This window comes from Gossypium hirsutum, chromosome A10 (assembly GCF_007990345.1).
Source record: "Gossypium hirsutum isolate 1008001.06 chromosome A10, Gossypium_hirsutum_v2.1, whole genome shotgun sequence".
Lineage (NCBI taxonomy): Eukaryota > Viridiplantae > Streptophyta > Magnoliopsida > Malvales > Malvaceae > Gossypium > Gossypium hirsutum.
In genome coordinates, this window is record NC_053433.1 from 93498019 (window position 1) to 93524968 (window position 26950).

At 31.3% G+C, this 26950-nt stretch overlaps 4 protein-coding genes across 6 annotated transcripts; 3 read left to right on the forward strand and 1 right to left on the reverse strand.

Moving 5' to 3' along the window:
• Positions 1-194: 194 nt before the first annotated feature.
• On the reverse strand, positions 195-2732 carry LOC107895533 (uncharacterized). Its single transcript, XM_016820797.1, has 6 exons — positions 2654-2732; positions 1623-2407; positions 1308-1505; positions 1074-1223; positions 611-972; positions 195-492 (listed from the first exon to the last, which is right to left on the reverse strand). The coding sequence occupies exons 1-6, from the start codon at positions 2730-2732 to the stop codon at positions 195-197; spliced, it is 1872 nt and encodes a 623-aa protein (XP_016676286.1).
• Positions 2733-13430: 10698 nt separating this feature from the next.
• LOC107896719 (uridine kinase-like protein 1, chloroplastic) lies at positions 13431-18201 on the forward strand. 3 transcript variants are annotated; one of them, XM_016821981.2, is made up of 14 exons: positions 13431-13778; positions 13947-14038; positions 14122-14191; positions 14285-14403; positions 14668-14764; positions 15406-15485; positions 15786-15980; positions 16222-16305; positions 16399-16459; positions 16579-16639; positions 16909-17002; positions 17085-17157; positions 17643-17725; positions 17842-18201. In XM_016821981.2, the coding sequence occupies exons 1-14, from the start codon at positions 13637-13639 to the stop codon at positions 17986-17988; spliced, it is 1398 nt and encodes a 465-aa protein (XP_016677470.1). In that variant the 5' UTR covers positions 13431-13636; the 3' UTR covers positions 17989-18201. The 3 variants fall into 3 exon arrangements, with proteins under 3 accessions (XP_016677470.1, XP_040934970.1, XP_016677471.1); XM_041079036.1 differs by having other exon boundaries at positions 13436-13778; positions 14122-14403; XM_016821982.2 differs by lacking the exon at positions 16222-16305 and having other exon boundaries at positions 13437-13778.
• Positions 18202-18643: 442 nt separating this feature from the next.
• LOC107896720 (uncharacterized RNA methyltransferase pc1998) lies at positions 18644-23246 on the forward strand. The gene is made up of 15 exons (XM_016821983.2): positions 18644-18989; positions 19101-19215; positions 19337-19448; positions 19564-19608; positions 19680-19747; positions 19840-19894; positions 19997-20076; positions 20167-20250; positions 20338-20451; positions 21084-21202; positions 21300-21417; positions 21592-21719; positions 21860-22025; positions 22107-22186; positions 22829-23246. Exons 1-15 carry the CDS (start codon positions 18694-18696, stop codon positions 22902-22904), a joined length of 1656 nt encoding a protein of 551 aa, XP_016677472.2. The 5' UTR covers positions 18644-18693; the 3' UTR covers positions 22905-23246.
• On the forward strand, positions 23096-26183 carry LOC107895534 (ribulose-phosphate 3-epimerase, cytoplasmic isoform). Its single transcript, XM_041078567.1, has 8 exons — positions 23096-23111; positions 23591-23777; positions 24424-24486; positions 24582-24688; positions 24925-25022; positions 25184-25276; positions 25361-25402; positions 25898-26183. The coding sequence occupies exons 1-8, from the start codon at positions 23096-23098 to the stop codon at positions 26051-26053; spliced, it is 762 nt and encodes a 253-aa protein (XP_040934501.1). The 3' UTR covers positions 26054-26183.
• Positions 26184-26950: the final 767 nt, after the last annotated feature.

The window sequence follows — 26950 nt, forward strand, 5'->3', positions numbered from 1 at the left end:
CCAACCATTTGTCCTCTGTGCGTTTACTAATTTGAATGCCACCATAAATAGCTCGCTCAGACTCCAAAAGTTCCCTATAATATATTCAGTAATTTGCGAAAAAATGTTGTCAAAATGTATACAAATTTTGTGATAACTTTATTTGTCTATTGGTTAAAAAAAAGAATCGAATGACAAGATTTTCTTCAGGAAACTCACTGACGATATGGTGATAACTTATCGCTATACAATAAAACATAGCGGTTTGCTTGTGCAAGAGATCGCATGTCCAATATCTTTGTGTTCATGGTGTCAATTGGACGTCTTCTAGAAGAGAAAATGTACCATTTTTGAATATATCCATCATTCCTTGGAGGACGGGAAAATATAGTTTCAACATCAGAAAAATAACGGGAGTAAAATGTAAGACATTCTGAAACTATGTACCCTTCAGCAATAGAACCTTTGGGATAAGCTCTATTTTGCACCAAAGCTTTCAATCCCATAAGATACCTACATCACATACATTTATTTTTACATACTTATTATATTCTATATTAAAATAATAAAAATAAAGTATTGTGAAATTTTATTGATATATTTCATATACCTTTCAATCAGGTACATTCACCTGTATTGAACAGGTCCACCAAGCTTAGCCTCCATCGGCAAATGAATAATTAAATGAGTCATAATTGTGAAAAAACTTGGAGGAAATATTTTCTCCGTTTCACAAAGTGTTAATACGACTTGTACTTGAAGTTGATCAACTTCTTGTGGATCAAGACTTTTTGCACATAATCTCTTAAAGAAATCTGATAGATTTGTAATAACACTTAGCACCTTCTTTTCTACAACTCCTCTTAAGCATATAGGAAGCAAATCTTGCATAAGAATGTGACCGTCATGACTTTTAAGGTTGCTCAACTTGTGCTCTTTCAAATTCACGCATCGAGATATGTTTGATGCATAACCATCTAGTACCTTCAAGTTCTTCAAAATGGAAAGAAAAATATCTCTTTCCTTTGATGCAAGAGTGTAACATGCTTGCGGAAGATACTATTTCCCGTTTCTCGTTTTTGGATGAAGATAACTTCTGATGCCCATATCTTGTAGGTCCTTGCGTGCCTTGATATATTATCTTTACCACCGCGTGATAGATTAAGAAGGGTGCCAACGATATTGTCACATACGTTCTTCTCGATGTGCATGACATCCAAGTTATGCCGAAGTAGATTGTAACGCTAATAAGGCAAGTCAAAAAATATACTCATTTTCTTCCATAAAGTCCTGTCTTGATTTATAAGATTTGTTTCACCTCCCTCTACCAATTCTTCAAAGTTGTTAACCAAATTACACCCCTCGTCTACATCAAGTTCTATCAACCCTTCATCTAGTTCTTCTTTATCCCTCTTTCGAGCTTTTCCGTAAATAAAATTTACACATTCAACTTCCCTTAAGATATCTTCCCCAGATTGTGGTATAAGAGCTACCCCAAACTCTATAGTTCCATCAAATTCACGACTCTGTTTTCGAAATGGGTGTTCAGCTGATAACCATCAATGATGACCCATATAACAGAACTTCCGACCATACTGTAGCCATCGAGATTCAGTTTTTTCAGCACATATTGGGCAAGCAACCTGACCTTTTGTACTCCACCCTGCAAGATTGGCGTAAGCTGGGAAATCATTGATTGTCCAAAGAAGACAAGCCCGTAAAGTGAAAGATTTGGAAGCTGATGAATCAAAAGCATCAACTCCTGTCCACAGTTGCTTCAACTCTTTAATTAGAGGCTGCATGTAGACATCAATGTCGTTGCCAGGTCCTTTTTCACCAGGGATAACCATTGAGAGTATCAGTGATGATTGTTTCATGCATGCCCAAGGTTCCAAATTATAAGGAATAAGAAGTACGGGCCATGTACTGTGACTTGTACTCATTGTTCGAAATGGATTGAATTCGTCACTAGCCAAACCTAGCCTAACATTGCGAGGATTAGATGCAAAATCAGGAAACCTCTTATCAAACGCATCCCAAGCAGAATCGTCTGCTGGATGTCTCAATATACCATCTTTGGTTTGTCCTTCTTTATGCCATCTCATGGATTGTGATGTCTTGGAAGATTGAAATAATCTTTTAAGTCTAGGAATCAAAGGAAAGTACCGTAATACCTTGGCAGGCTTAGGACGGCGACAACTACCATCAACTTGTTCATCTGCATCCAACTTATTAGAAGATTGCCACATTGAGCTTTTACAAACATCACAACTGATCTTTTTACTAGCATCGCCCCAATATAACATACAATCATTTGGGCATGCATCAATCTTCACGTACATAAGATTTGGTGCAGAATTCTTATTCTTTGCTTCATAGTATGTAGTCGGGGTTGTGTTTCCATCTGGAAATGCCTCATTTAAAAACTCTAATAAACATGTCAAAGATTTTTCTGACCATCCAAAAAGTGATTTGAAGTGGTAAAGCCGAAGTAGGAATGAGACGCATGAGAACTTGACACAACCGGGATACAGTGGAATATCACAATCATCTAGAAGAGTATTTGCTCTTTCCGCAGTCCTTTGGGACTTATTAACATCATACTCCCGACCATTATTCTAAAACTCGCTTGAAACTCCGTCAAAACTCTCATTAAGAGTTGGGATGTTGATACCTAGAGCATCCGTTATGAGATCTCTTAAATCGGCTTCGTTATCTTGTGACAACGTACAAATTGACGGAGAAGTTCTCATGGTTTGGTCGATTTGCACCGATGTTCTTTCAATGGATTTTCCATGAAAAATCCAATGCTTGTATTCTTTTATTATACCATAAAGACGAAGATGCTGACCCACAATATGTGGTTCGTGCAATATCCTATTATTGCAACGATGGCACGGACAATATATTTTTCTGTTAGAAAGTGATTTTCCAATTGTAAATGATAGAAATCTTTCTATTCCAGCTAGGTGATTGGTGCTAAATCTTGGAGCATCTATCCAACTTTTATCCACCATCTGTTAAAGTAATTAATATTAAAATAGAGTATCTATGAATGCCTAACTATAAGGTTCATGTGTGAAAAGAGATGGGCTTTCTGGTAAACTAACCTAAACTAGAACTACCTAATCCAGAAATAAAATAACAAATTTAAATATTAAAATAAATAAAATTTATCTTTATGATAATTAAATAATATTAAAATTTATGACAAATAATATCTAAATTCCTAAATAAAATAGTCCAAACTACAAAGATAGAAAAATTTTAAACCTAAATCTAAAAAACAGAAAGAAAAAGAAAAGAAAAGAAAAGGTTAACTAACCTTTTGGTTATATCAAACTATATCTCAATTATTGTAAAAAGTATATGCCATTATTCATGCTTCGGGATCTTTAATTTAGCCTGAAAAATTCAAAAAAATAATACCATCAACAACGTAGCTCAAAAAACCTTCATATGAGGCAAGCTCAATTAAGAAGGGCAAATATGTTTTATCATTTATTATTTTATGCATAATATTTTTATCTTGTATTATAAATGATTTATTACTACTTTTATGTTTATGCTATTAATTGATTATAAAATATTATTATTTATATAAGTTGAAATTTAATTATAAGTTGATAAAATTTTAATTTAAAACATGCAAATTAATGAATTAATCAATGATTTCACTTTTTTTGGTACTTCATTAATAAATTAAAAAGCAGCTCTAAACATAACACTACCACCCATATCAGCTTTAACAAACTGGAGCATAAAGCTCGACATAGATAAACATAGTCTTTAGAAAAGTCTCTTACAAAGCAAACTAAGAGTGCTGCCCTTTCTAGCCAGTACATCAATGAGACTATTTCCCTCCCTGAAATTATAAAGCAATCAACTATTTTGGAAGGTCCCAATAAAGTCTTGCAAACATTCACCAAGGTGTTGCAAAACAAATTTAAAATGTGGGGCATTTTAAGGTTTTTGTTTGGACTCTACAGTTTAGGCAATGGTATTTGTTCGGTTAATGGTGTCTGTACTCTTTTCGGAAAAATATTAATGCTTACTGTCGATGATGCCTCCTGAAGTTGAACATCAGTGGCTCCATTTGGGCCATATACACAATATATATAGTTTTGATTTGCATTCTTAAATATGGTCATAATTAAAATTCAGTAATCACAATATCTAGTTCCTTTACACTAGCCTGAAGTTTAGTTCAGTTTGTTTAGTATTTGGAAACTATATATAAGGGGATGCAAATGTATGAAAACTATATATCATGCTGAAATCAGACAGAACAAAGGTAATTTCAATCAGATTATTACTGTTTATAATTTTCAATCAATCATCAACACAAACACGCCACAATAGAACTAAAAGATGTTTATAATTTTTAATTTGCATTTGTCTATTGAAAATCAAATAACAAATCCCATCTCAAAAGACCACCACAACCAGCAAATACCCATAACATTCTACTCCATCCTTATTCATGCATAACAACAATGTCCTATGTGAAACAAAAATAACACAGAAATCAAGCTTTTTAGGGATACCCATTTCATTTCTCACAATCTTTGACTTTGTTATGCAAAATTTTAAAAAAAATAAAGACGAATGAATCAACATGAGAAACGGAAAATAATAAAAACAAATAGATCTGGGGTTTTGTCTTAAATATAAAGAAAAGGAAAAAGAAAAACCAAAAGGAAGGAAGAAATACCTGTTAGGAAAGGCGAAGACCATGAAAAGGAGAAGAGGAGCGGAGTAAACTGTGTGAGAGAGATAGAAGCTTAACTTAGTTGTTTGAGAGTGCTTTGGAATGTTTGACTCTGAAACACTATTTTGTTTGAAGTGTTTTCTTTGTATTTCCAGACAAATCAAGTCTCCACAAACACAACCATGTCTTTAATTTTGATTTTGCTTATAAATTAAACTTTACTTTATTATTACTTTAGTTTTAATTACATTCTTGATCCTAATTATTATTCTCATTATATTTACTTGTACCGTAACTAAAATAACATTGAATTTACGTAACTAAAATAATCTTTATGTATGTTTCGAAACTCAAGACTTCAAAAATTTTATTTTTAAAATTTGAATTTATTCACTTTATAAAATATAATATATTTTACTATTACACTCAATACTTTCAAAGTTGTATTTTAAATTTACTTGTTTCAATTTTTTTTTATAATTTTCATTTAGCCAACCTATTTTAGAAATAGTGAGTGGCAAATTTCAGAAAAGTAATGTTATTGAAAAAAAACTTAATTGTTACTCAAATAACACTATCACATTATCTGTATCTCTTTTTTTTTTCTCAAACTCATACCTCTTTGGTGTATTTCACATATCATTTCATTTTATCCATTTATTTTAAGTCATTAATATTGGAATATAAAACACTATAAATATTATGTTTATTAATTAAATAATCCCCCAAAAAAAGAAAGATAAACCCGTAATATTTACAACACTAAAAAATTAAAGAAATAAATTAGATATGCATCACATCAAACAAATTCACTAAAATTTTCAATTTACTAATTAATTTTGTTTCTCTAGAGATACATGGGTTAGCAATTTTTTTAATTTTAATATATATAAAGTTTATCTATTATCTCTTAAATAATTTAAACTATAATCATAATTTTAATATATTAAAATTAATATTATCTCTTTTACAATTATATAAGAAATTATTTAATATATAAATTAAAAAACAATCAATCATATGCTAAAAAAATTTAAAATTATTTTAAATAATAGTATTTTAATATTTTTTATTTTTAACATATATTTTTTTATATTTTTACTTTCAAATTTTGTCTACGTGCCGAAAAGAATACATGATAGACAATTGGATGATGGGTGAGAATACCGAGAGCAAAACGACGCCGTTTAATTTAAAATAAAATGATTTTCTGTGACGTTTTTATCAAAATCCTAAGCCTTAAACCACAAACCTTAAACCCTAAACTCCTAAACCATAAATCCTAAACCCTAAACCTTAAACCCTAAACCCTAAAACCTAAATATAGAAGCTAACAACGAAACCTTTAAGTTAAACTTATATCTCAATACAGTTCATATTAAAAAAATCTGAGATTAATCGCTTATATCAGTATAAAATTTATTAATTTTTAATAAATAGAAGATGAATGATTTGGGGGATTTAGGCCAACTCTTAAATCTTAAACCCTAAACCCTAAACCCTAAATCATAAACCCTAAACCTTAAACCCTAAACACCCTAAACCCATTAGGCATGCATATACCAACCTTTATACAAAGATTTGGCCAAAGTGTATGTTGGCTAGTCTATCCCAACATTTAAGAAAGTGTCGGCCCAAAAGTGTAGGCATAGTGTTGGACAAAGCTGACTCTTATTTAAGCGTTGCATTAAGCATGCATATCACAACCCTTATATAAAAAGTTAACCTAAGCGTATGTCGGCAAGTCTATCCCAACACTTAGGAAAATATATATCGTCTTAGGACTGGACAAAGCCAACTCTTATTTAAGCGTTGCCTTTGGCATGCATATCCCAACCCTTATACAAAGAGTTGGCTAAAGCATATGTTGGCCAGTCTATCCCAACACTTCAGAAAGTGTCGCACAAAACTGTCGTCTTAGAACGAGACAAAAGCCAACTCTTATTCAAGCGTTGCCTTAGGCATACATATCCCAACCCTTATACAAAGAGTTGGCCAAAGCATAGTCTATCCCAACACTTAGGAAAGTGTCACCAAAAAAGTGTCGTCTTAGGACTATACAAAAGCTAACTTTTATTCAAGCGTTGCCTTAGACATACATATCCCAACCTTTATACAAAGAGTTGGCCAAAGCATAGTCTATCCCAACACTTAGTAAAATGTCGCCACAAAAGTGTCGTCTTAGGACTATACAAAAGCCAACTTTTATTCAAGCGTTGCCTTAGGCATACATATACCAACCCTTATACAAAGAGTTGGCCAAAACATAGTCTATCCCAACACTTAGGAAATGTTGCCACAAAAGTGTCGTCTTAGGACTAGATAAAAACCAACTCTTATTCAAGCGTTGCTTTAGGCATACATATCCCAACCCTTAGGAAAGTGTTGCCCCAAAAGTGTCGTCTTAGGACTAGACAAAGCCAACTCTTATTTAAGCGTTGCTTTAGGCATGCATATACCAACCCTTATACAAAGAGTTGCTAAAGTCCAATCTATACCAACACTTGCCCCAAAAGTGTCGTCTTAGGACTAGACTTTTGCCAACTCCTATAAAAGCGTTGCTTTAGGCTTGCATATCCCAACACTTATGAAAGAGTTGCCTAAAGCGTATTTTGGCCAGTCTATCCCAACACTTAGGAAAGTGTTGCTCCATAACTGTCGTATTACGGCATTTTTGACGTAGTGATAGTAATAATGTAACCATGAAATGGTAGTGAACATATATATATATATAATACTTGATTAAAAATATGTACGTAAAAATAATATAATATAAAGAGGAAAAAATAATGATAATATAATAAAAGAAAAATATATATATACATATACCAGAAATATTTTCATAATAATAGTATTGAGTATTAAAAGTATATATATAGACAAAAATATATGCATAATATAATATTGAAAGTATTTACACGGGAAGATATTAAAAATATATACGTAATATATATAAAAACATATATATATATATTAGAAATGATAATAATATAAAAAAACTATTAACACACTACAAAAATATGTACATGTATATACATATATAAATATTGAGTGAATATCGATACTAGTACTAATAATAGTGATAATGAATATAATAATAATGATAATAAATATATATATACATATAATAGTAAAAAAACGAGATATTTAAAAATATAATTAAATATAAAATAATAATAATAATAATAATAAAAGTATGTACGTAATATAGTGTTAAAAATAAATACATAATATAGTTATTAAAAATATATACATAATATAATAAAATATATGAATAATATGATATTTTAAAAAATATACATAATATAAAAAATATAATATAAAAAATACATAATATAATATTAATATATATGCATAATATAGAGTATAATATATATATTAAAAGAATATATATGACATACTAATATATTAACAAAAAACAATAATGTTAAAAAAAAACTATTAATAATACTATATACAATATATATACATAAGTATTAAGTAAAAATAATAGTAATGAAATGCTAATAAATAAAAATATAATAATAATAATAATAATAGTAATAAAATATAATAGTATAAATAATATTAAAATTAGAATAAAATAATGAGAAAAAGTGAAAAAAAAGGACGAAATTGAATTAAAATTGAAATTTTTGAGGCAAATTCGAAATAAAAATAGAAAGAATGGACTTATTTGAACGCGCGTGGAACAACGGAGGGCCTAAAGTGCAATAACCCCCCTTTTTAAAACGTACAGCATCATCTAGGGTCAAATTGAAAGGCGCGATAAATTTTGGGGCCGAATTAAAAGTAAAAAAAATTGATTGTAGAAGCATGAAAAAGCGGAAGGGCTAAAAGTGCAATTAGCCCCTCCAATGAAAAACACGCGGATCCTTGAAGTGAGTTGGATCAACATGCGGGTTAGCTCCAAAACGACGTCATTTTGCGTCTGGGGAGGGTACCCAAAACGCTGCCGTTTTAAAAGGCTATAAAAGCCAAAAATTTTTGATAAAATTTCATTCATGCTATCCTTCTAAAAAAAAACTCAGTTGCTCTCTCAATCCCTCTCTCTCGCCCTTTGATTGGACTCAAAGTCCGGCGAACAAACCGCCATATGTCACCGTTGCTGGCCACTGCGCGCGGTGGCCAGAAATCCGAAGAGGTATATATTTTTTCCCTTTTTTTATATGCTTTAAGAAGTGTTCCTTTTTTTATTTATATTATATATTTATGTGTATACGAATATAGATGGAGGATTCGGCTAAAAAAGAAAAAGAGAAAAAAGTTACCTTTAGCTTTCAGTTTCGATTTCTGAGATTTTGGGTTTGTATTCAATGCTATCTGCTTACTTTGATCTTATTGAGACCACTGTTTTTGGTTTTAATCTGCTAGTATTGATGAAAAACAAAAAAGTCCCCTTTTTAGTTTCGGTTTTGGCTTTTTAAAGCCAAGTTACATGCCATTTTTTATTATTATCTGTCCCTTCTCCTTTTTGATCTTTGCAGGCCGGTGAACGGTGGAGCAGGTGGCTGACATGGTGGTGGCAGACCTAGGTGCGACGCACCTAGGTGTTAGGAGGCTAGGGTTCTCTTTTTTTGTTAATGTTTTTGGGCTGATGTTAGTGGGTTAGGGTTTGTTTATTTTGGGCTGGTATTTTAGGTTTTATTTTGTTTTGGGTTAAAGGTTATAAGTGGGCTTTTGTAATGTAAACAGGCCCAAAATTGGCCTACAACATCTTAAATGTAATAATTTTTGTTGTATTTCTGTAGTAAATTTATTAGGCTCAAAAAGTCCAATAATTTTATTATTAATTTCTTTAATTTTTACTTCTGCCGTATTAGTATATTCATTAATAGAAGTCCAACTTATTGCTAGATCTTCTGCTAAGTCATTTATTTCAAAAATTTTTGTTTGAATTTTTAAAAATAAACACTCTTCTATTAGAGGGTCTGTAATAGATATAAAGTAATTTGGTTTAACTTTAAATCCTATTACTCTCGTATGTAAACTAGATTGAATACCTCCAATAAGTGCTTTTATTAGATTTTTAAATCTTTTATCTAATAAAACTGCTATTATAGGTATATCATGACCTTTTCTAAATAAAGCTCTAATTGTTATCATAATTATACCTAAATGTATATATCTAACTTGAGGATATTTCTTTCTAAATCTTTTTATTTTATCTTTAGTAAATAATGGAATTTCTGTTAATCCTCCTCCTCTAGTATTTTTAGCGACTGTATTGCCACTAATTTTTTCTATGTGTCTTTGACTCCATATTTTGAATTTAGATATTTTATATTTTTCTTCTTTAGAAATATGATTTTTATTTATTTTTTCTATCATTTCATCAGAAAAGTCTTTTTTTTTCTCCAATTAAAATTTCTAATTTTATATCCTATTGTTCAGATTTAGGAATTTATTCTAACTGGTTTTTAGAACTACTTCCTACATTAAACATAAATATATATTCTTCATTATCTAAATCAGAGTCTGTTTCTGATATTAATTCATATAATATTTCTTTAAGATTTATTTCTTTTCTAAGCATATTTCTAAATCTTGTTCTTCAAGAGTTCTAATCTTTTTTTTTTTTTACATTTTTTCTTTTGTTAAGACAATTTGGTGCTATATGACCTTCTTCATCACATATAAAACATTTACATATTTGTTTTTTAAATTTTTTAGAAGTTTTTCTTCTAACAATTTTTTCCTTTTTATTATAACTAGTATATTTTTTATTTCCTAATTTCCATCTAACTAACTTATATCTTCTATTTATTTTTTCTATGTTTTTTATAAGTATTATGACGAATTGGTTTACATCCAAATTCCCACTCATTTTCTAAAATTTTAGTACAATGTCTAGCACTTAATTTGTTTTTAACCTGTTTAGAAGCTTAAGTTTATAAGCAATGTAAAATTATTCTTTCTTTTGTAAAATTTATTCTATTACCTATAGAGTTTATATTTTTTTGGTTCTACTCCAGCTTTTTTACTATGTTTTTCTAGATAATTTGTATATTTTTGTATGCAAATTTCATCCCATGGTGGTGATAATTTATAAAAATATTGGTTTTTTCAAAATCTTATATTTTCATTTTTTTATTTTTGATATTCATGAGGAAATTTTTTAGAAAATTCTTCTAAATATCTAATATCACATAATTTAATTTTTGACAATATATAACTAGATACACTATCTTGGTCTCTTTTTTTTTATCAAAATAGCCACAAAATTCTATTTTTAGAGTAAAAGTTAGTCCTTAAGATTTTAGGAGTTCCTATCTAATTAATTAGATAAATAATTTTATTAAAATATATCATTATAATTTTATTCTACAGAAAATATCTTAACACTATTAATTAAATATTATAAAATAGATTATATAATTTTATTAATAAATAATTTTGATAAATTATAATAATTTTATAAAAAATATCTATAAATAAATAACATATTAATATTTTATTCAATTTACACAAATAATGTCAGATTTATTATTCCTAAAATATTATGTTTTCCTGAAATGCATGGAGACATATTATTAGGAAATAATTTTATATATCAACATTTACCATTTTCTATAGATAAAAATTTAATAATATTATCTGCAGAAAAGACTTCTGTAGAAATATCTTTAGTAGATAATCATAAATTTGTGTGTGATAAAAATTTTATACCACCAAGAAAAGAACAGATTAAACAACTAGAAACAGTTCATTGGTTGTTTAAAATATTAGAAAATAATTTCAGTGAAGAACCACTGAAATTATGGCAAAATAGCCCTAGATATTGTGAAATTAAATTGGAAAATTTCAATAAAATTATTAGAGTAAAACCTATGATCTATACTAAACAGGATATAGATGAATTTGATATACAAATCAAAGAATTATTAGACAAAGGATTAATAGAAACAACTAATAGTCCACATTCTAGTTCTGCTTTTATGGTAAGGAACCATGTTGAAATAAAAAGAGGAAAAGTTAAGATGATAATTAATTATAAAAAATTAAATCAAAATATTATTTTTTATGGATATTTTATTCCAATAAAGGATGTTTTAATTAATCAGACTAAACAAGCAAAATGTTTTAGTAAATTTGATTGTAAATCAGAATTTTGGCAAATCATGCTAATCGATGAATCTAAATCTTTAACAGCTTTTAGTGCACCTAATGGTTATTATCAATAGAGAGTAATGCCATTTGGGTTGTGTAATGACATATTATTAGGAATAGTTAATTATGGAAGAAATTTTTTTATTAACTTATCTGAAAAAATAGGTAAGTTATATGAAAAATTAAAAAATGATAAATCTTTTATCTGGTCTAAAAAAGATTCAGAAATTATAAAAAATTTAAAATCAGAAATAAATTATATTCCAAAAGTTTATTTATCTAAAAAAGGTGATAAATTAATTCTAAAAAAAATGCATCACAAATTATTGGGGATGTATTTTAAAAGCTAAGACAGCTAATAATAAAAAATTAATATGTGGATATAGTTCAGGTAAATTTAAACCAAATGAAATTAATTATGCTATATATGAAAAAGAATTATTAGCTATTAAAGAAGGAATAAAGACTTTTCTTATATATTTAGCCCTGAAAATTTTATCATAAAAACTGATAATTAGGCAGTTAAACAATTTCTTACTAATAAAAGTTTAGAATCGGTACCTAGGAGAATTAGATGTTACAATGAATTATGTACTTTTAATTTTAAAGTTTTATATGTGAAAGACACTGATAATATTATTACTCACTATCATACAAGGAAGATTTTACAAGTTATAAATTATCTTTAATAAAATACTTATAAAAAATTTATTAAACTTACAAGTTATAAATGACTTAAAATTAAAATATAAAAATAGTCCTAAAAAATATATACATATAATATTATACATAAAATTAAAATATAAATGACTATTGTTGTAAACAATAACAATATTTTGTCAAAAGAAAATTTTTTAAATTATTTTGTAGGAACATTCCAAGGAGATGTTTTTACTTAAATTCAAACTTATATTGTACGAGGTAAATATTTTTAAAATATCCGCGCGAAGATTACTATGTTATTACATAGTTTTCTTACCTGTGTCATATACGAATCTACTATATGTATAAATTATTTGAAATATAATATATAGTTGTGTCACTAGGCTTTTAAAATTGTTTTGTATAGTCTTCTCTGTTTGCATTACTTGTAGCAATTGAAAGCTTTCTTCTCTGATCTCGAACATTAATCATCAGATCGACTTGAATCTAAGATATGTTATTATATTCGCCAATAGATATTGATCCACCATATTAATCATTGAATTGTTGCTGAAGCTCGCTAGTTGAACTTAAAAAAAAATTTAACAGCCCAATAGTTTAAATTAAAACTTTCGAATAATTTAGTAATTTAAATAAAAATTTTCAAATAACTTAATAATTATTTTATAATTTTTTGAAGTTAAAATGACCAATTTAATAACATTAGTTGTACGTTACCGCAAACTATTTTAACCAAATTTTTATTTTTATTTTCTTATTGTTTAATATTCCTTTTCCTACTTTTAACCAAATTTTTTTTGTTCTTTTTCTTTTAGCTTTTAATAATTAGGATAAATTACATTTAAGATATTAAATTATTAATAACTTTATATTTTACTCAGTTAACTTTAAAACACTAGATAATAATCACAAAACTAATCTAAAATTTTTATTTAAACCTCTCCCGAATCGGAAGTTTGTTGATCATATAAAGCTGAATCACCAAACTTGAACTAACTAATAGTTTAGTTTGGGTTTTAAACTTTTTGAGTGAGAGAGATAGATAGAGAAGACAGCATTGGCACATTCTCTCTTTACTTCGTATATCTGATTCAACTGTTGAGTTGGAATTTCTAGTTATTTCTTTATTATTTTTCGATATTTTCAGGTTCGAAATTTCCCCCCATTTTAACGATGCCAAAAGAGAAGACCTCCATAGATTACGTTATGGAGAAGGCATCGGGGCCTCATTTCTCTGGCCTCCGTAGCCCAACCGCCACCGCCACCTCCACCGCATTTTCTGATGCCAATGCTCCTCGTCAGCCCTTCGTCATCGGTATTCCTCACTTCTCTTCTACACAAACAAAGAAAATAGAACATTTCTCTTTGAACTGTTTTTTCTTTTTGCTGTAATTAGCTGTTTTCGCTGTTTTTGCTCTGAAAATATGATTAGTTAAAATTAAATTACAGGAAGCTTTTTATTTTTTATATTGTAATTGTGCAGGGGTATCAGGAGGTACTGCTTCTGGTAAGACGACAGTCTGCGATATGATTATCCAACAGCTTCACGATCACCGTGTTGTTCTTGTCAATCAGGTTCAAATTCAAGTTAATTTGTTCATCTTATAACTGAAATTTACCAAACTGTTTGCTCATATTTCTATTCTTTATGGATGAAGGATTCATTTTACCGTGGTTTAACTACTGAAGAGTTAAAACGCGTGCACGAGTATAATTTTGATCATCCTGGTATATTAATATTGTTCGCTGAATTTTGTTGTCTCCTTTTTATATTGGATGCTATTGTTTTTTATCATGCATTGGTTTTTTTGGTTTTTATAGATGCTTTTGATACCGAGCAGCTTCTGGATTGTATTGAGAAGCTCAAAGATGGTCAATCTGTTCAGGTCCCAATCTATGATTTTAAACGTCATCAACGATCTTCAAATAGTTTTCGACAGGTAGTTAGTTAGTTTGTTGTTGAAATTTGCATGATGATGATTCAAAAATTTACGTGTATTCAGTTGAGAACTTGTAATAGTTGTTTTGGCCATGTCTGTTTCAATTTTTAAGTAATGCACTAATGCTTACACTTGAATTTTCCTTTTCTTTGTCCTTTTAATTATTGAGTTCTCTATGGCTTTGTAAAATATCTAAATCCATTGATGATAATGCAATAAGTTGGCAAGCTTATATGGGTTTGTTCTTTGTTTAACCATTGCCAGGTGAATGCTTCTGATGTCATAATTTTGGAAGGAATTCTTGTTTTCCATGACCAGTGTGTTAGGAACCTTATGAATATGAAGATCTTTGTTGACACAGGTTTGACCTCTTTTATCTAGTTCCTTACCATCTTTGTATCCTCTGATGATTGTTTTAGAGATGTTTATACTTATAATTTATTTAAGTTGCTAGATCCTTTCTTTACTTAACATCATGCATAGCTATAAAGGTTAAACAACTTATAGCTGTTGCCAACCACTCAAACCAAAATAGGTTTTAATAACAGGAAACATAAGATCGGTACAAACAAAATAGAAATCTAATGTCTACCAAGAGAAAGGTGATTGAAGTCCTAGCTGATCTAGAAACTCATGTATAAAACAAAGCTACAATTAACATTTGAATTTAATTGCTAACTACTGACTGTTCTGAGCTGTAATAGCTTGAGGCGCTCCTACTAGTAGCAGATTAAATTTTATCAGTGGTTATTTCCAGAAGCCAATACAATATTCAAAGAATCTTAAATTTGGGTTCTTAGATCCGCACGGGTTTTCATTGATAAATTACCCTTAGAATTCCATTGCTTCACTTAGTTGAATGAATTTGCATGCATTTGTTTTGTGGCTTGAACTTATATTTACAATGGTGCATCTGTTGTTTTTCCTCTGACCATGTATCTCTTTCTTACTCTTATGGTTTCTAATGGTTCTCTATTTTATTTGGAAATTTATTACTTGTAGATGCTGATGTGAGGCTTGCTCGCAGAATAAGACGAGACACAGTTGAGAGGGGTAGGGATGTAAGCTCTGTTCTTGAACAAGTAAGCTGGTTCATACCAAAATTCTCTTTGTAATTTCATACTTGAAAACCTGGAATACATTCTGCATCTTTTAATTTTTCTTGTTTGGAATGGCATGTCAGTTGTATTGAAGCCCTGAAATAAAAATCTGGAAACATAAACAGTGTTGTTTGTAGATTTGAAACAGAATATGTACTTGTTCTCTTAACGTTCTATTCCATTAAAATATTTATGTGAACTTTTGGTTAATGTGCCTCCTTAGTCCTTGCATTAATTCTTCAAACATTTTGATAATTACATTGTGATGTGTTATTTTTGCAGTATGCAAAGTTTGTCAAGCCTGCATTTGATGGTTTTGTTCTGCCATCAAAGAAGTATGCTGATGTCATCATCCCCCGAGGAGGTGAAAATCATGTTGCCATTGATTTGATTGTGCAACATCTCCGCACTAAGCTTGGTCAGCATGATCTCTGCAAAATATATCCCAATGCATATGTAATTCAGTCAACATTTCAGGTTATCTGGTGTTTTATCTCTTAACTTATTTCAATTACAACTTGTTGAAGTACATATACTTTTTTCCCATTAGACTTATAATGCCACTTGTATGCTTTAAGTTATTTCCAACTATTTTCTGTTAATCTGTAATTATTTGTTGCGTTTATGTCTCTGGTCTTTATATGGTCTTTAATTATTATTATTATTATTATTTATTTTAAATTTTTTAATGAAATCATAAGTAATATTTATGGTTCAGATTAGAGGAATGCATACTCTGATTAGAGACCAGGAGATTTCTAAGCATGACTTTGTCTTTTATTCAGATCGGCTTATTCGTCTGGTACCTTCTGTTTTGTATATTGTGTATAAAACATGCTTTGTTTCTGTTAAATGTTCTGAAAATGTAACTGGATTTTTTTTGCATTTGATTTAGGTGGTGGAGCATGGTCTTGGGCATTTGCCATTCACTGAGAAGCAAGTAATAACACCTACAGGTATGTTTGGTTAAACAATTATGTCGGTTTTTTCTTCTTTGGGCTGTTCTTAAGATGTCTTATCATGAAAGCAATTAATATTCTGCTTACATTTGTAATTTGCTGCTATTTCTTTTCAGCATCCGTATACACTGGGGTTGACTTTTGCAAAAAGTTGTGTGGTGTTTCCATTGTTCGAAGGTTAGCTTTTGATCAGGTGTTGATTTGGTCACCTTTTTTGTTATTTGACAGCAGACCTTGTTTAATCAAAATATGGGGTGTTGAGTGATCTTTTGCTCTATATGATGAAAGTTAAGATGAATTTCCTTCTATTGTCTTGTTCTGGATATTTGGTACATCATAAATACTGCATTGATTCTAGAATTTCGTTTTAATTAGGTTGGTTGCGATTTTCTATGCTATTCTCTTTTGTTTGACTAACCAGTTTTTCTCTTATTTATTTATTACAGTGGTGAAAGCATGGAAAATGCCTTGCGTGCATGTTGCAAAGGAATAAAAATTGGAAAAATTCTGATTCACCGTGATGGAGATAATGGAAAACATGTTAGTAACATTTTTGACATCTTTATGCTGTTAGGTATTACTTATAATCTTAACTGTTAATTGTTTTTCTCGGATATTTTAGCTTATATATGAAAAGCTTCCTAAGGATATTTCAGAACGGCATGTCCTCCTTCTGGATCCTGTTCTTGCTACAGGTAAGCTTGTTCATCTTCCAAAATGAAGTCTCTGCAACATAGTTCTTCCCCATTTATTGTACTTGCTGTCACTACACTAATGCAAAAGTAGATTAAGCGAAATAAAGCTATCCTGAAGCATTTGCACACTATGTTACTTGGACTTGGTTGTAAGTATCGGATACCGGTATGTATCCAACACTGTTATGTTCAATTTTCTATTGGGTTTTTCCTTGAATTTGGAGGGTCTCTGGATGGTTATATCACCATACTTGTGACTGAAAAAGTGTCTGAGCTGGGTTAGAAGAAAATGAAAAGTTGGAACAACATAGGAAGTCTACAGAGAAATCATCAATTAGAAATTCTTCTGGCTATCAAATTTAAGAATCCAGGAACACATCTGTTGTCAACTCATGTTATGATCCCTGAAAATATATGTTATTTTGTATTCTTCGATTATTAATGTGCCTTCCGATGAGAACCTGCCTTGATGACTTTTCTTGTAGGGAACTCTGCCAACCATGCCATTGAACTACTCATACAGAAAGGAGTTCCAGAATCGCACATTATATTCCTGAACCTCATCTCTGTGAGCTTTTTCCATATTGTTGGCTGCTGATGCATCTACTATCTTGCAACCCTTACTTCCACCTTTTCTTGTTTCCTCTCCTCCTATATACTTATCCCTCATTTTCTTTTATTCAGGCACCTGAAGGAATCCATTGTGTTTGCAAACGGTTCCCATCCTTGAAAATTGTCACTTCGGAAATTGACGTTGCACTAAACGGGGAGTTCCGTGTCATACCTGGTATGGGTGAGTTTGGAGATCGATATTTTGGTACCGATGATTGATCAACTATAGTTGGAAAGTTGCAACTATAACCAGTATCAAATGGACCAGTAGCTAGAAACGGTGATATCCTCAACTACATATACGCCTGATCAGCCAACTGATTAAATGCAAATTGATGTAAGACAATTCCTGCTGACTGTTCTATGCCTCTTGTTAAATTTGATGGGGCATGGCATAATGATAATCAAAGGTGTTGCTGTGATTTTCTTGAACTTTGCTTTTCGCTTTTTGGCACAGTTGGAACTTCAAACCCACTTGATGCTGCCATGTTATGTTGCTCTAATTCTTTACATATGGGTATATCGTGATAATGACCCATGCACTTTCCAAATAAATGAAAAAACTTGAAAAATAATTAAATATGATAAATTTTTTTATTATTTTAATAATAGAATGAGCAAACATTGCTGATTTAAATCTGACTTTATTTCAGATTTAAATAAAAAAAAATTTGAAGTTCTTTCAAGTTATAATTCAATTCAACTCCCTCCATACACTACAAACGTAAATTAATTTATTTGATTAAGTATTCAATAACACTCTAACAAATACCTAAAGTTGGAGTTTAATTAGTAATTCCATTTAACCTATCAAAGACAGTACAAATTTAGGCCAATGCATAAATTTAAGCTTTCTTATTCAAAAGCTTAAGCCGGTCCAAAATATAAAAAGGAAATATGGGCTTCAGCTCGGGTTTAGGATAGATGGTCCGACCGAGTTGTACCATTGAGATATTTATCCTTCTTAATGATGATATACATTATCCGTTCCCGCCAAGGAGCCCCGAAAAATTCTCCACACGGCCACCGCGCGCGACAGAGATGTCACTCTACACCCTCCCAATACGTCCCACTTATCCAATCATCACCTGCCGCGTATCCCCCGCCACAGCGCCAACCGTCGCTTCTCCTCCAATTCCTCCCTCCTTACTCCCGCCAGCTACTTCCGCAGCTACTGTCCCCTCGCTAACTTGCGCCTTACAGTGTCCTCACTTTGAATCGTATGCACCCTTCTCGCGTTCGAAAAGAACGAAGAAACTTTTACTTTTCTACTCAACTTTTTAGTTGCAATAAATTTTCATTTTCTTAAGAAAGGAAAATGTAATTTTCAGGTGCTCTGGATGCACGCACGAGTTCAATCTACACCGTCCGGTCATCGTAGACGAAGCATCTAATTTCTTCAAGGGTCTTGGAGTGTCAGATTTTACTTTCGATAGCTGTAGATTGGTATTTTCCCGGCAATTTCATATTATTTAGTTCCCAATTACAAATTTCCTCTTTTTTCTTTTTCCCTTGAAATTCTTAATATTTTTGGGAATGGGCTTTGATTCTCTGCTTTGCTTTCCAGTGGGGATGGAGGTGTCGAGCAAAGTTAGCCGTTCGTGGATCATCGGAGAACCCTCTGATTGGACTCTATCAGGAGGGTACTCATAACGTTGTGGATATTCCTCAATGCAAAGGTCTTAAAAATCGGAAAATTGAATTAGTATTTTTAAACACATTTTTGTGTCTAAATCACTGTTTCTTTTTAAGTTCTTAGTCTGAATTTCTTTAATGTTAATCTTGCAATTTCAGCTCATCACCCCAACATTAATGCTGCTGTTGAGCTACTAAGAAAAGGTTGATTTCTTTTTCTTTCTTTTAAAGGTTTAAATTTGAGTAAATTTACTTAAATCCCTTATCCATGTTAGGTGTTAGAGAATTAAATATTGAACCATATGATGAGGATCAAGGGACAGGGGATTTGCGATACGTTCAGGTGATTTATTCAGATGATATTAAATATTAATTAACAAGAAAATGAAATAGAGTATTATTGGAATCTGTATTTTTGGATTTATTTTGATGCAGATGGCTGTTACAACACACAATACTGCACTTCCAGCTGTTGAAAGATATAGAAATGGTAGTATTAAGCAATTTGTATGGCTTTTTTCTTCTGGAAAATTCTGTTTTCCTAATGATTTAAGGCAAATAAGAGTGACAGTTGAATAAATTATGATTCCAGGTAGAGTACAGGTTGCTTTAGTTTGGAATTCAAGAAATGAGAAGTCCTCAAATTCGGACAAATTAAATGCCTTGGCTAACGTGAGTTCAACTTCCTAACTTTTATACGCTTCTATTGTTTGATGTCAAAGTTCTGTTCTTTGATGCTTACTTCTGTTTAATGATGTTCAGTTTTTGTGGAGAAATGGTGGGTCAAGGAGTAAACTCCATTTGGTCCATTCTGTGTGGGCTAATTTTCAGACATCTACTAACAATGTGAGTTAGCTTATTTTTTCTTTTCTTTTTCCCCTTCTTTGAATTCTTTGGACATTTGAAACTTAGAATGCTCAACTGATGTTGCAGATAATTTTTGGGAATAGATGGAGACATCTTTTGGGGGAAAGGGATTTCTGGGAGCATGTTGGGGGGATTGATATATCCTTGGATCCCTCCAGTTTCGGCCAAGCAAACACACGGGTAAGTGAAGCTGTAAATTTAGCAGGTCTCATTGGACTGGGAGTTTTTACATGCCATCACTTATATTTTCCATGAGAGAGAAATGAACAATACAAAGCAAAGTAAAGGCAAACTTCGCTAAATATTATTTACTGAGGAACTGAGTACATAGAGTCAGGGTTTCGAGGTGCCTGTTTCTAAATGCTATTTATATCCTTCAGTGGATTTTTCTTGTCATAGCTGTTTGTGCGTTATCTTGGCCTATATTGCTCCAACGTTTTGGTTTTCTTCAAGTCCTAGTGCCTGACATCTGTGTTCAACACATATTTGGACATGGAAATGAAAATATGGCCCTCCAATTAATTAATAAAAACTTTTAAAAAATTGGTTATGCCTGTTTCGGGCATATTCCCGTACCTGACACTTATACTCAAGTTCGAGTAACATTGATCTTGGTCCATTTTTTGTGTTACTGCATGATGCAGGACATGTGTAGTGTAGATCCCTTTTCCAATTTTTTTTTCCCTGCCTGGAGCTTTAGATCAGCATATGATGCATAATATAACTTAAATATCTGCAGGACATGTGTAGCTTAATTGTGTATTGTTTGTTCGAAGTGCTTAGTGCATATTTTCTTATTGCTTCTTTTTCAGGCTTTTGATAGTTTGCTTCGGAAGTTACACAAATATGTGCCTTTTGGAGCATCTGTGGCTGATTTGTATGCAGGAGCTGGTGTCATTGGAGTATCATTAGCTGCCACTAAAAAATGCAGGCAAGAATGGAATGTCCCTAGCACTTCAGATTTCTCTCTGATTCTTGCATTCAACGAGACTAAGCTTTTATTCTGATTTTATTTCTTTTGTTACCAGGTCTGTAAAATGCATTGAGATTAACAAAGAATCTAAGCCATCATTTGAGAAGACAGTTGACCGCTTACCGAAGTCTATTGAGGGCAGCATTAGCTGGCACAATGCTGACACTTCCATTGTTAGTATCAAGCTCTTGCAACTTTATGGTCTTCCATGTCATTTAGGATTCACAAATGATTTGTTATCCAGATAATGATGTTTATATGCCTTGAGCTTCCTTGGAAGTTTGATATGCAATGTGACTGTTGAATAATTCCAAACTATCTGTATGAATAATTCACTGAATTTGCAGGATCCTCTTTCTTGGCTTGTGGGATCAGATGTGATTGTCGTTGATCCTCCTCGGAAGGGATTAGATACAACTTTGATTGATGCATTACGGACCATATCTTCACATAAAGTTAAACCATCTTTGAAAGGGTAGGATGATTCTGTATATTTCTAGCCATCTGTAGAGTATATGATGGCGGTTCTATCTTGAACACTTCTCAATTGTTATTTGGAATTTGCAGCACTTAAATACATTTCTTTTTTCATTAACTCCTTTATCTGAACACCAGTTCATCTTCAATTATAAAAGAAGAAAAGAGACCATGGGTTTTACGCGAAAGAGAACGCGTGAAAGAATTTTCAGTTCAAGTTGGAAGAGAAACAATTTCAGAAGATCCTCAATCACTTCCAGAAACTCTCATTTATATAAGCTGTGGATGGGAAAGCTTCAAAGAGGTACTTGTAGTTGGAAATTATGTTCTGGTTTTTAACTTGTTTAAGTTTTCACAAACTAATTATTGTTGGATTATATATCAGGATTGCAAGTCCTTGTTGAATAGTAAGTCTTGGCAGTTGGAAAAAGCCCATGGTTTTAATTTCTTTCCAGGCACTCAGAGGTATTGCTCCTTCAAACTTATGTTTCATTGCCAAATAAGCCTACATTTATGCATGTAGAGTGTTGGACACTAGGCTTTGTTTGGTAGGGTGGAAACTATAAAGAAAATTGGAAAGAAAAAAACCTGAAGGAGAAAAGTGGACTGGAAAGATGGAAAATATAATTTTCTTTTTGTTAGACTTGAAAAATGATAGGAAAGAAAATGATTTTTTTTTAAATGCATAGTCTTGTAAATATGCACACTTATATCTCCTTCATTTTCACTCTAATCATTCTAAATTGAAATGATTTCCTTTTATGCATTAAGCATAAACGATAAATTTGTCGTTTGTCATAATTCTTTTTATTTTTTCACTTTCCTCTTTCTTGGGAAATTCTACCATGAACTCCGCCAATATTGATAAATCCTTAAAAATATTGGTAATACCAAAGCTTTTTCTTAGAGGAACTCATGGTAGAATTCTCCCTCTTTCTATCCTTCCCCTCTTTTTAACTCTACCGAATACGCTCTCAGTTTGAGTGATGAGGAATCAAACATTCAAAACCTCGGCAACCTCAAATGCACACGCACGCGCACACGCACATATAAAAGAAGTAAACCTTTTGATCTCCTTTCGAGTGATTGTGGGGATGTTTATTGCAGCATTGAGGTATTAGCTGTGTTCAAAAGGAGCCTCAAGAAAAAGAAAACAGGAAAGAAAAAGAAGAAACAGGGTTGAGGAACAGTGGCATTGGATTTTGTCCGCTTTGACTGTGGCTTTGATCTCTTATATGCAACCATCATTGACAACTTTCCAGGGAAAATGAAAGTTTAACCGACGTCATAAAATTCTTGTCCTGCGGAAGTTTTTGCACTGCTGCTGTCAACTTTGTGTTTGGGGGAACAAACTCCTCATCCTTCGTCTCCAATATGCATTGTGAATCGTGTTTGTATTATTATTATTTATGTATTTTCGTGTTTGATGTATTATTTTAATATAAATATAGGCATACATTATTTTGTATATTTTTTCCTGCCCGCTTATAATCTTCCATTATCAGTCATTACTTATTATTTTTAATTTAATCTAACTTTTATTTATTTTAAATAAAAAGTATCACTTGTCCCATGTAATCGGCTAAAATATTTTATTAACAAAAGTAACGGGGGTAATTAGTGTGATAGAATTGTACTTTTTCTGTCAAAATTTAGAAAAAAAAATTGGTAGTTAATGAGAAAAGTTGTTTATTATAAGGATAATTAAGTTAATAGAATACCAACCCACCTCTTGTAATAGATGCCAAAAGAAATAAAATTCAAGAGATTCTTCTAAAAGATCTTAATCGAATGATTTCAACAATTTAGTTTTTATTTTAAATTGAATTTTGAACTTAAAAAATAAATATTGTTATTAGAATTCCTAAGCTCAACTCAGAATTCCATTGAATCCAACTGTTATCTCCCTTTGGTTTGAACCTTCCGCCAGCTCTTCAACAAAGAAACAACTGCAAATCCCGGAACACCCGAGTCCCAAAGATGGGTGTAACACCGAAAATTGCTCCATCCAAAGTTCTAACTTTTTCGGCTTTCTGGGCATCTTTCTGCAGGATGGGTATGTTTCATTGCTTTCGTGGACTTCTCTTCTCAAGGATTTTGCTTCTTTATCTTTCTATTTCTTCTCTACTTCCTGTTTTTCTCATTTTCATAGGTTTGATTTTTTTTCAGCTATTTTATATTTGCTAATCTTTTTAGTCAAGATTATTAACTTATACTTAAGCCCTATGTTTCTGTCATCCATGAAATCATGATTTATGGTATGAAAAAAACGTTTTAAGAGTTTTCTACTTTGGGTGAGGATATGATTATGTGTTAGGAAATTGAAAGACTCAATGATCTTGCATGTTTATAGCTTGAAAAGTTACTTTTAGAAACTTTGGGATTTTGGAAGTTTTTGTTGATGGAATGTAAAGGACCTTAATTAACTGTTTAAATTGAATACAATCTTCTGTGCTTTCAATGACTAATCTTACTGTTAAATGAACTTTTGAAATTGGATTGGTTTATGCAGAGTGCAATTTATTTAGGTTCTTAAGCTTTGTTTGTTATCTTGCTATAGTTTTTTAATGATGATTTCTTATGTTCTGGTTAACACTAGAGCTTTTGACCTGCATTACGTATTATTTACTTAGTCCTTCATGTTTACATTATTGGGTACTTGTATATATGCTTACATGTTCATTGTTAAATTTTTTATGTAGGCATTTTGTCCCCAACTTAACCATTGGCGCTCCAGTCATTGAGAGTTTAAGAAAGCAGACAAAGTAACATTCTTTGTGCACTTGCACTATTTTGGCTTTTCAATATTAGCTGCAAGTTTGCAATTCTAAATAGATCAAGTATTCTTCTTCTCTTACAGGGCATTTCTTGATTGCCACCTTATGGTCACTAATCCTATTGATTATGTTGAACCTTTGGGTAAAGCCGGTGCTTCCGGTTTTACTTTTCATGTTGAAGTATCCAAAGGTGGGTTTTGATTGTCTTTTTCGTTTTTGTTTTACTCACTGCCATCTTATTGTGGAGACACGCAACCAACCTGCAAGGTATTGTCTGCTTCGGTCTGAAAGCCTCATGGTTTTGTTCCACAAAAGATGCCATAGCCAAAGTTTCTGCATATGTATTGTAGTAGATCCTCAAAGATTCTCAATGTAGTTTTCTATTCCTTGTTTCCTTATGTAAAGATACCGTGTTACCTTTTGCAGAAAACTGGCAAGAACTTATCCAAAAAATTAAGTCAAAAGCCATGAGGCCCGGTGTGGCATTAAAGCCTGGAACACCAATTGAGGAGGTTTATCCTCTGGTATGGATTTCCTTCCTTCTCTAATTTTTGAGGTTTCAAATCTGCTTGTTCTTGGACTTGAATAAGGCTGTAGCTAATTCATCCATGTCTATCACATAACATTTTTTAAAATTTTTATTTGATCTTTTTTTTATCTCTTGTTTGGGTGATTTTTTTAATAGGTTGACAGTGAAAATCTGGTGGAAATGGTTCTTGTAATGACTGTAGAACCTGGATTTGGTGGTCAAAAGTTCATGCCTGAAATGGTGGATAAGGTGCCACTTCATTTCTTACTTTCAATTTTATTTCAGAGTTCCTATCTTTTATGTGAATGACATTTCTCTTACTTTCTTTTGGAGGTTCGTGTTCTAAGGAAGAAGTACCCAGCACTTGATATAGAGGTAAATAAACTTCTTACCTTTCAAAATTCTATACATGTTACTATGACTATGATTAAGTGTTGGACATGGGTATGATATGTTCAATTTTTTTAAAGGTTTCCTTGTATTTGGAAACTCCTTCAAGGATCATATCTTTGTACCCATGTTTTAGTATGTATTGGGTACAAGGTACTTGAAACAAAATTGAAGAGATTCTGTACCCTTTTCATTACTCAAACTTGCTATGATTCCTTCTATGAGAGACCGTATCCTTGGGATCATATTTTTCATGCATTACTGCCATGTCCCACGTTATTTGGACTCGAGTATGAGTATCAAATATGGGTATGTTGTTTTTTTTAAAAAAAAAAAGCTTTTTCTCATACTTGAAAGTCCCTTGTACGCATGTCCAGAATGTGTCGATACAAATATCAGATATTGCAAGAAAAATGAAGTGTTGGAGCAACATACACGGCCATAGCTGTCTGCTGAAGAAATTGTGGGTTTAATTTGCAGGTGGATGGTGGGTTAGGGCCATCAACAATTGAGATGGCTGCTTCAGCAGGAGCAAATTGCATTGTTGCAGGGAGTTCAATATTCGGAGCGGCGGAGCCAGGTACAGTTATATTCCATATGCGAAGCTGTGTTTTGGAAAATCAGGAGAAATGTTGACGTCATTCTTACAGCCAAGATCAAAGCATATTTGTTTTTAATTTACCAAATCATTACACATTGTATGATAGATTGGTCTCACATAATAAGTTTTGAAATTCAATAAAATGAACGCAATTTTATCTTTTGATATGAACGGTTAAGGTGTATGTATTAGGAACTAGTATATTCATTGGAGATTGAATTCGAGTTTAATAAGTGTTAGATATCGAAATGTGTTGAATACAGTTGTGTTTAAATGTTTTAAAAACATTTTTATGTATTATGAGGATTTTTGTTGAGATATCTGAGTATGTGTGAAATACCAGTACTGGACACAAATGCTTTAGGGAAAAAATGAAGAGTCAAATTAGCATATCTGTCTACAATGAGACTTCTAAGTGTACCAATTGGGACACTCACTTTATAGGTCTAGAGGCACATTTAGACACCTGGATTAGTATTATTATATATAAAATGCATTTTTTTCATAATGGCCTTCCTTATATTTTAATTTTTAGAGCGTCTATGGCCTTTTATTTTTCTTTGACGTTATTGCTGTAATGGTTAAACTTCAATTCATTCTTTTATTTTTTAAATTGTCCATTTTTAATTTCAAATTTAATCTTTATACTTTAATTTGTTTACAAAATTTGATACTTCACTGTTAATTTTTTTAGATTTAAGTTCATTATAATGTTATTTTTTATCACATGCTACTAAATTTTTCTTAAAAAAAATAAAATGTCACATCAATCAATTTAACAAAAAAATTTAGTGATGTTAACAATTGAAGTTAAATTTTTAAATTTGAAAAAAAATAAAAGAATTAAATTCTTTAAAATAAAAATATAAGGACTAAAATTCTTTGTAAAATTCCAATAAGGAATATATGGAAACTTGAAGCGTATTGTAATA

What these genes read in the sequence shown, in the direction of transcription:
- LOC107895533 (XM_016820797.1), bottom strand. Translation starts at nt 2,732, where the DNA reads ATGAGAACTTCTCCGTCAATTTGTACGTTGTCACAAGATAACGAAGCC. An exon ending in GGTGGAGTACAAAAGGTCAG is followed by an intron (nt 1,506 to 1,622) that starts GTTGCTTGCCCA and finishes TTTCGAAAACAG; the next exon opens with AGTCGTGAATTTGATGGAAC. An exon ending in GGTGGACCTGTTCAATACAG is followed by an intron (nt 493 to 610) that starts GTGAATGTACCT and finishes TATGTGATGTAG; the next exon opens with GTATCTTATGGGATTGAAAG.
- LOC107896719 (XM_041079036.1), top strand. Translation starts at nt 13,637, where the DNA reads ATGCCAAAAGAGAAGACCTCCATAGATTACGTTATGGAGAAGGCATCG. An exon ending in GTGTTGTTCTTGTCAATCAG is followed by an intron (nt 14,039 to 14,121) that starts GTTCAAATTCAA and finishes TTATGGATGAAG; the next exon opens with GATTCATTTTACCGTGGTTT. An exon ending in GGTGTTTCCATTGTTCGAAG is followed by an intron (nt 16,640 to 16,908) that starts GTTAGCTTTTGA and finishes TATTTATTACAG; the next exon opens with TGGTGAAAGCATGGAAAATG.
- LOC107896720 (XM_016821983.2), top strand. Translation starts at nt 18,694, where the DNA reads ATGGTCCGACCGAGTTGTACCATTGAGATATTTATCCTTCTTAATGAT. An exon ending in CTTTCGATAGCTGTAGATTG is followed by an intron (nt 19,216 to 19,336) that starts GTATTTTCCCGG and finishes TTTGCTTTCCAG; the next exon opens with TGGGGATGGAGGTGTCGAGC. An exon ending in AATTAAATGCCTTGGCTAAC is followed by an intron (nt 20,077 to 20,166) that starts GTGAGTTCAACT and finishes AATGATGTTCAG; the next exon opens with TTTTTGTGGAGAAATGGTGG.
- LOC107895534 (XM_041078567.1), top strand. An exon ending in TTGAGGAGGTTTATCCTCTG is followed by an intron (nt 25,023 to 25,183) that starts GTATGGATTTCC and finishes TTTTTTTAATAG; the next exon opens with GTTGACAGTGAAAATCTGGT. An exon ending in ACCCAGCACTTGATATAGAG is followed by an intron (nt 25,403 to 25,897) that starts GTAAATAAACTT and finishes TTTAATTTGCAG; the next exon opens with GTGGATGGTGGGTTAGGGCC.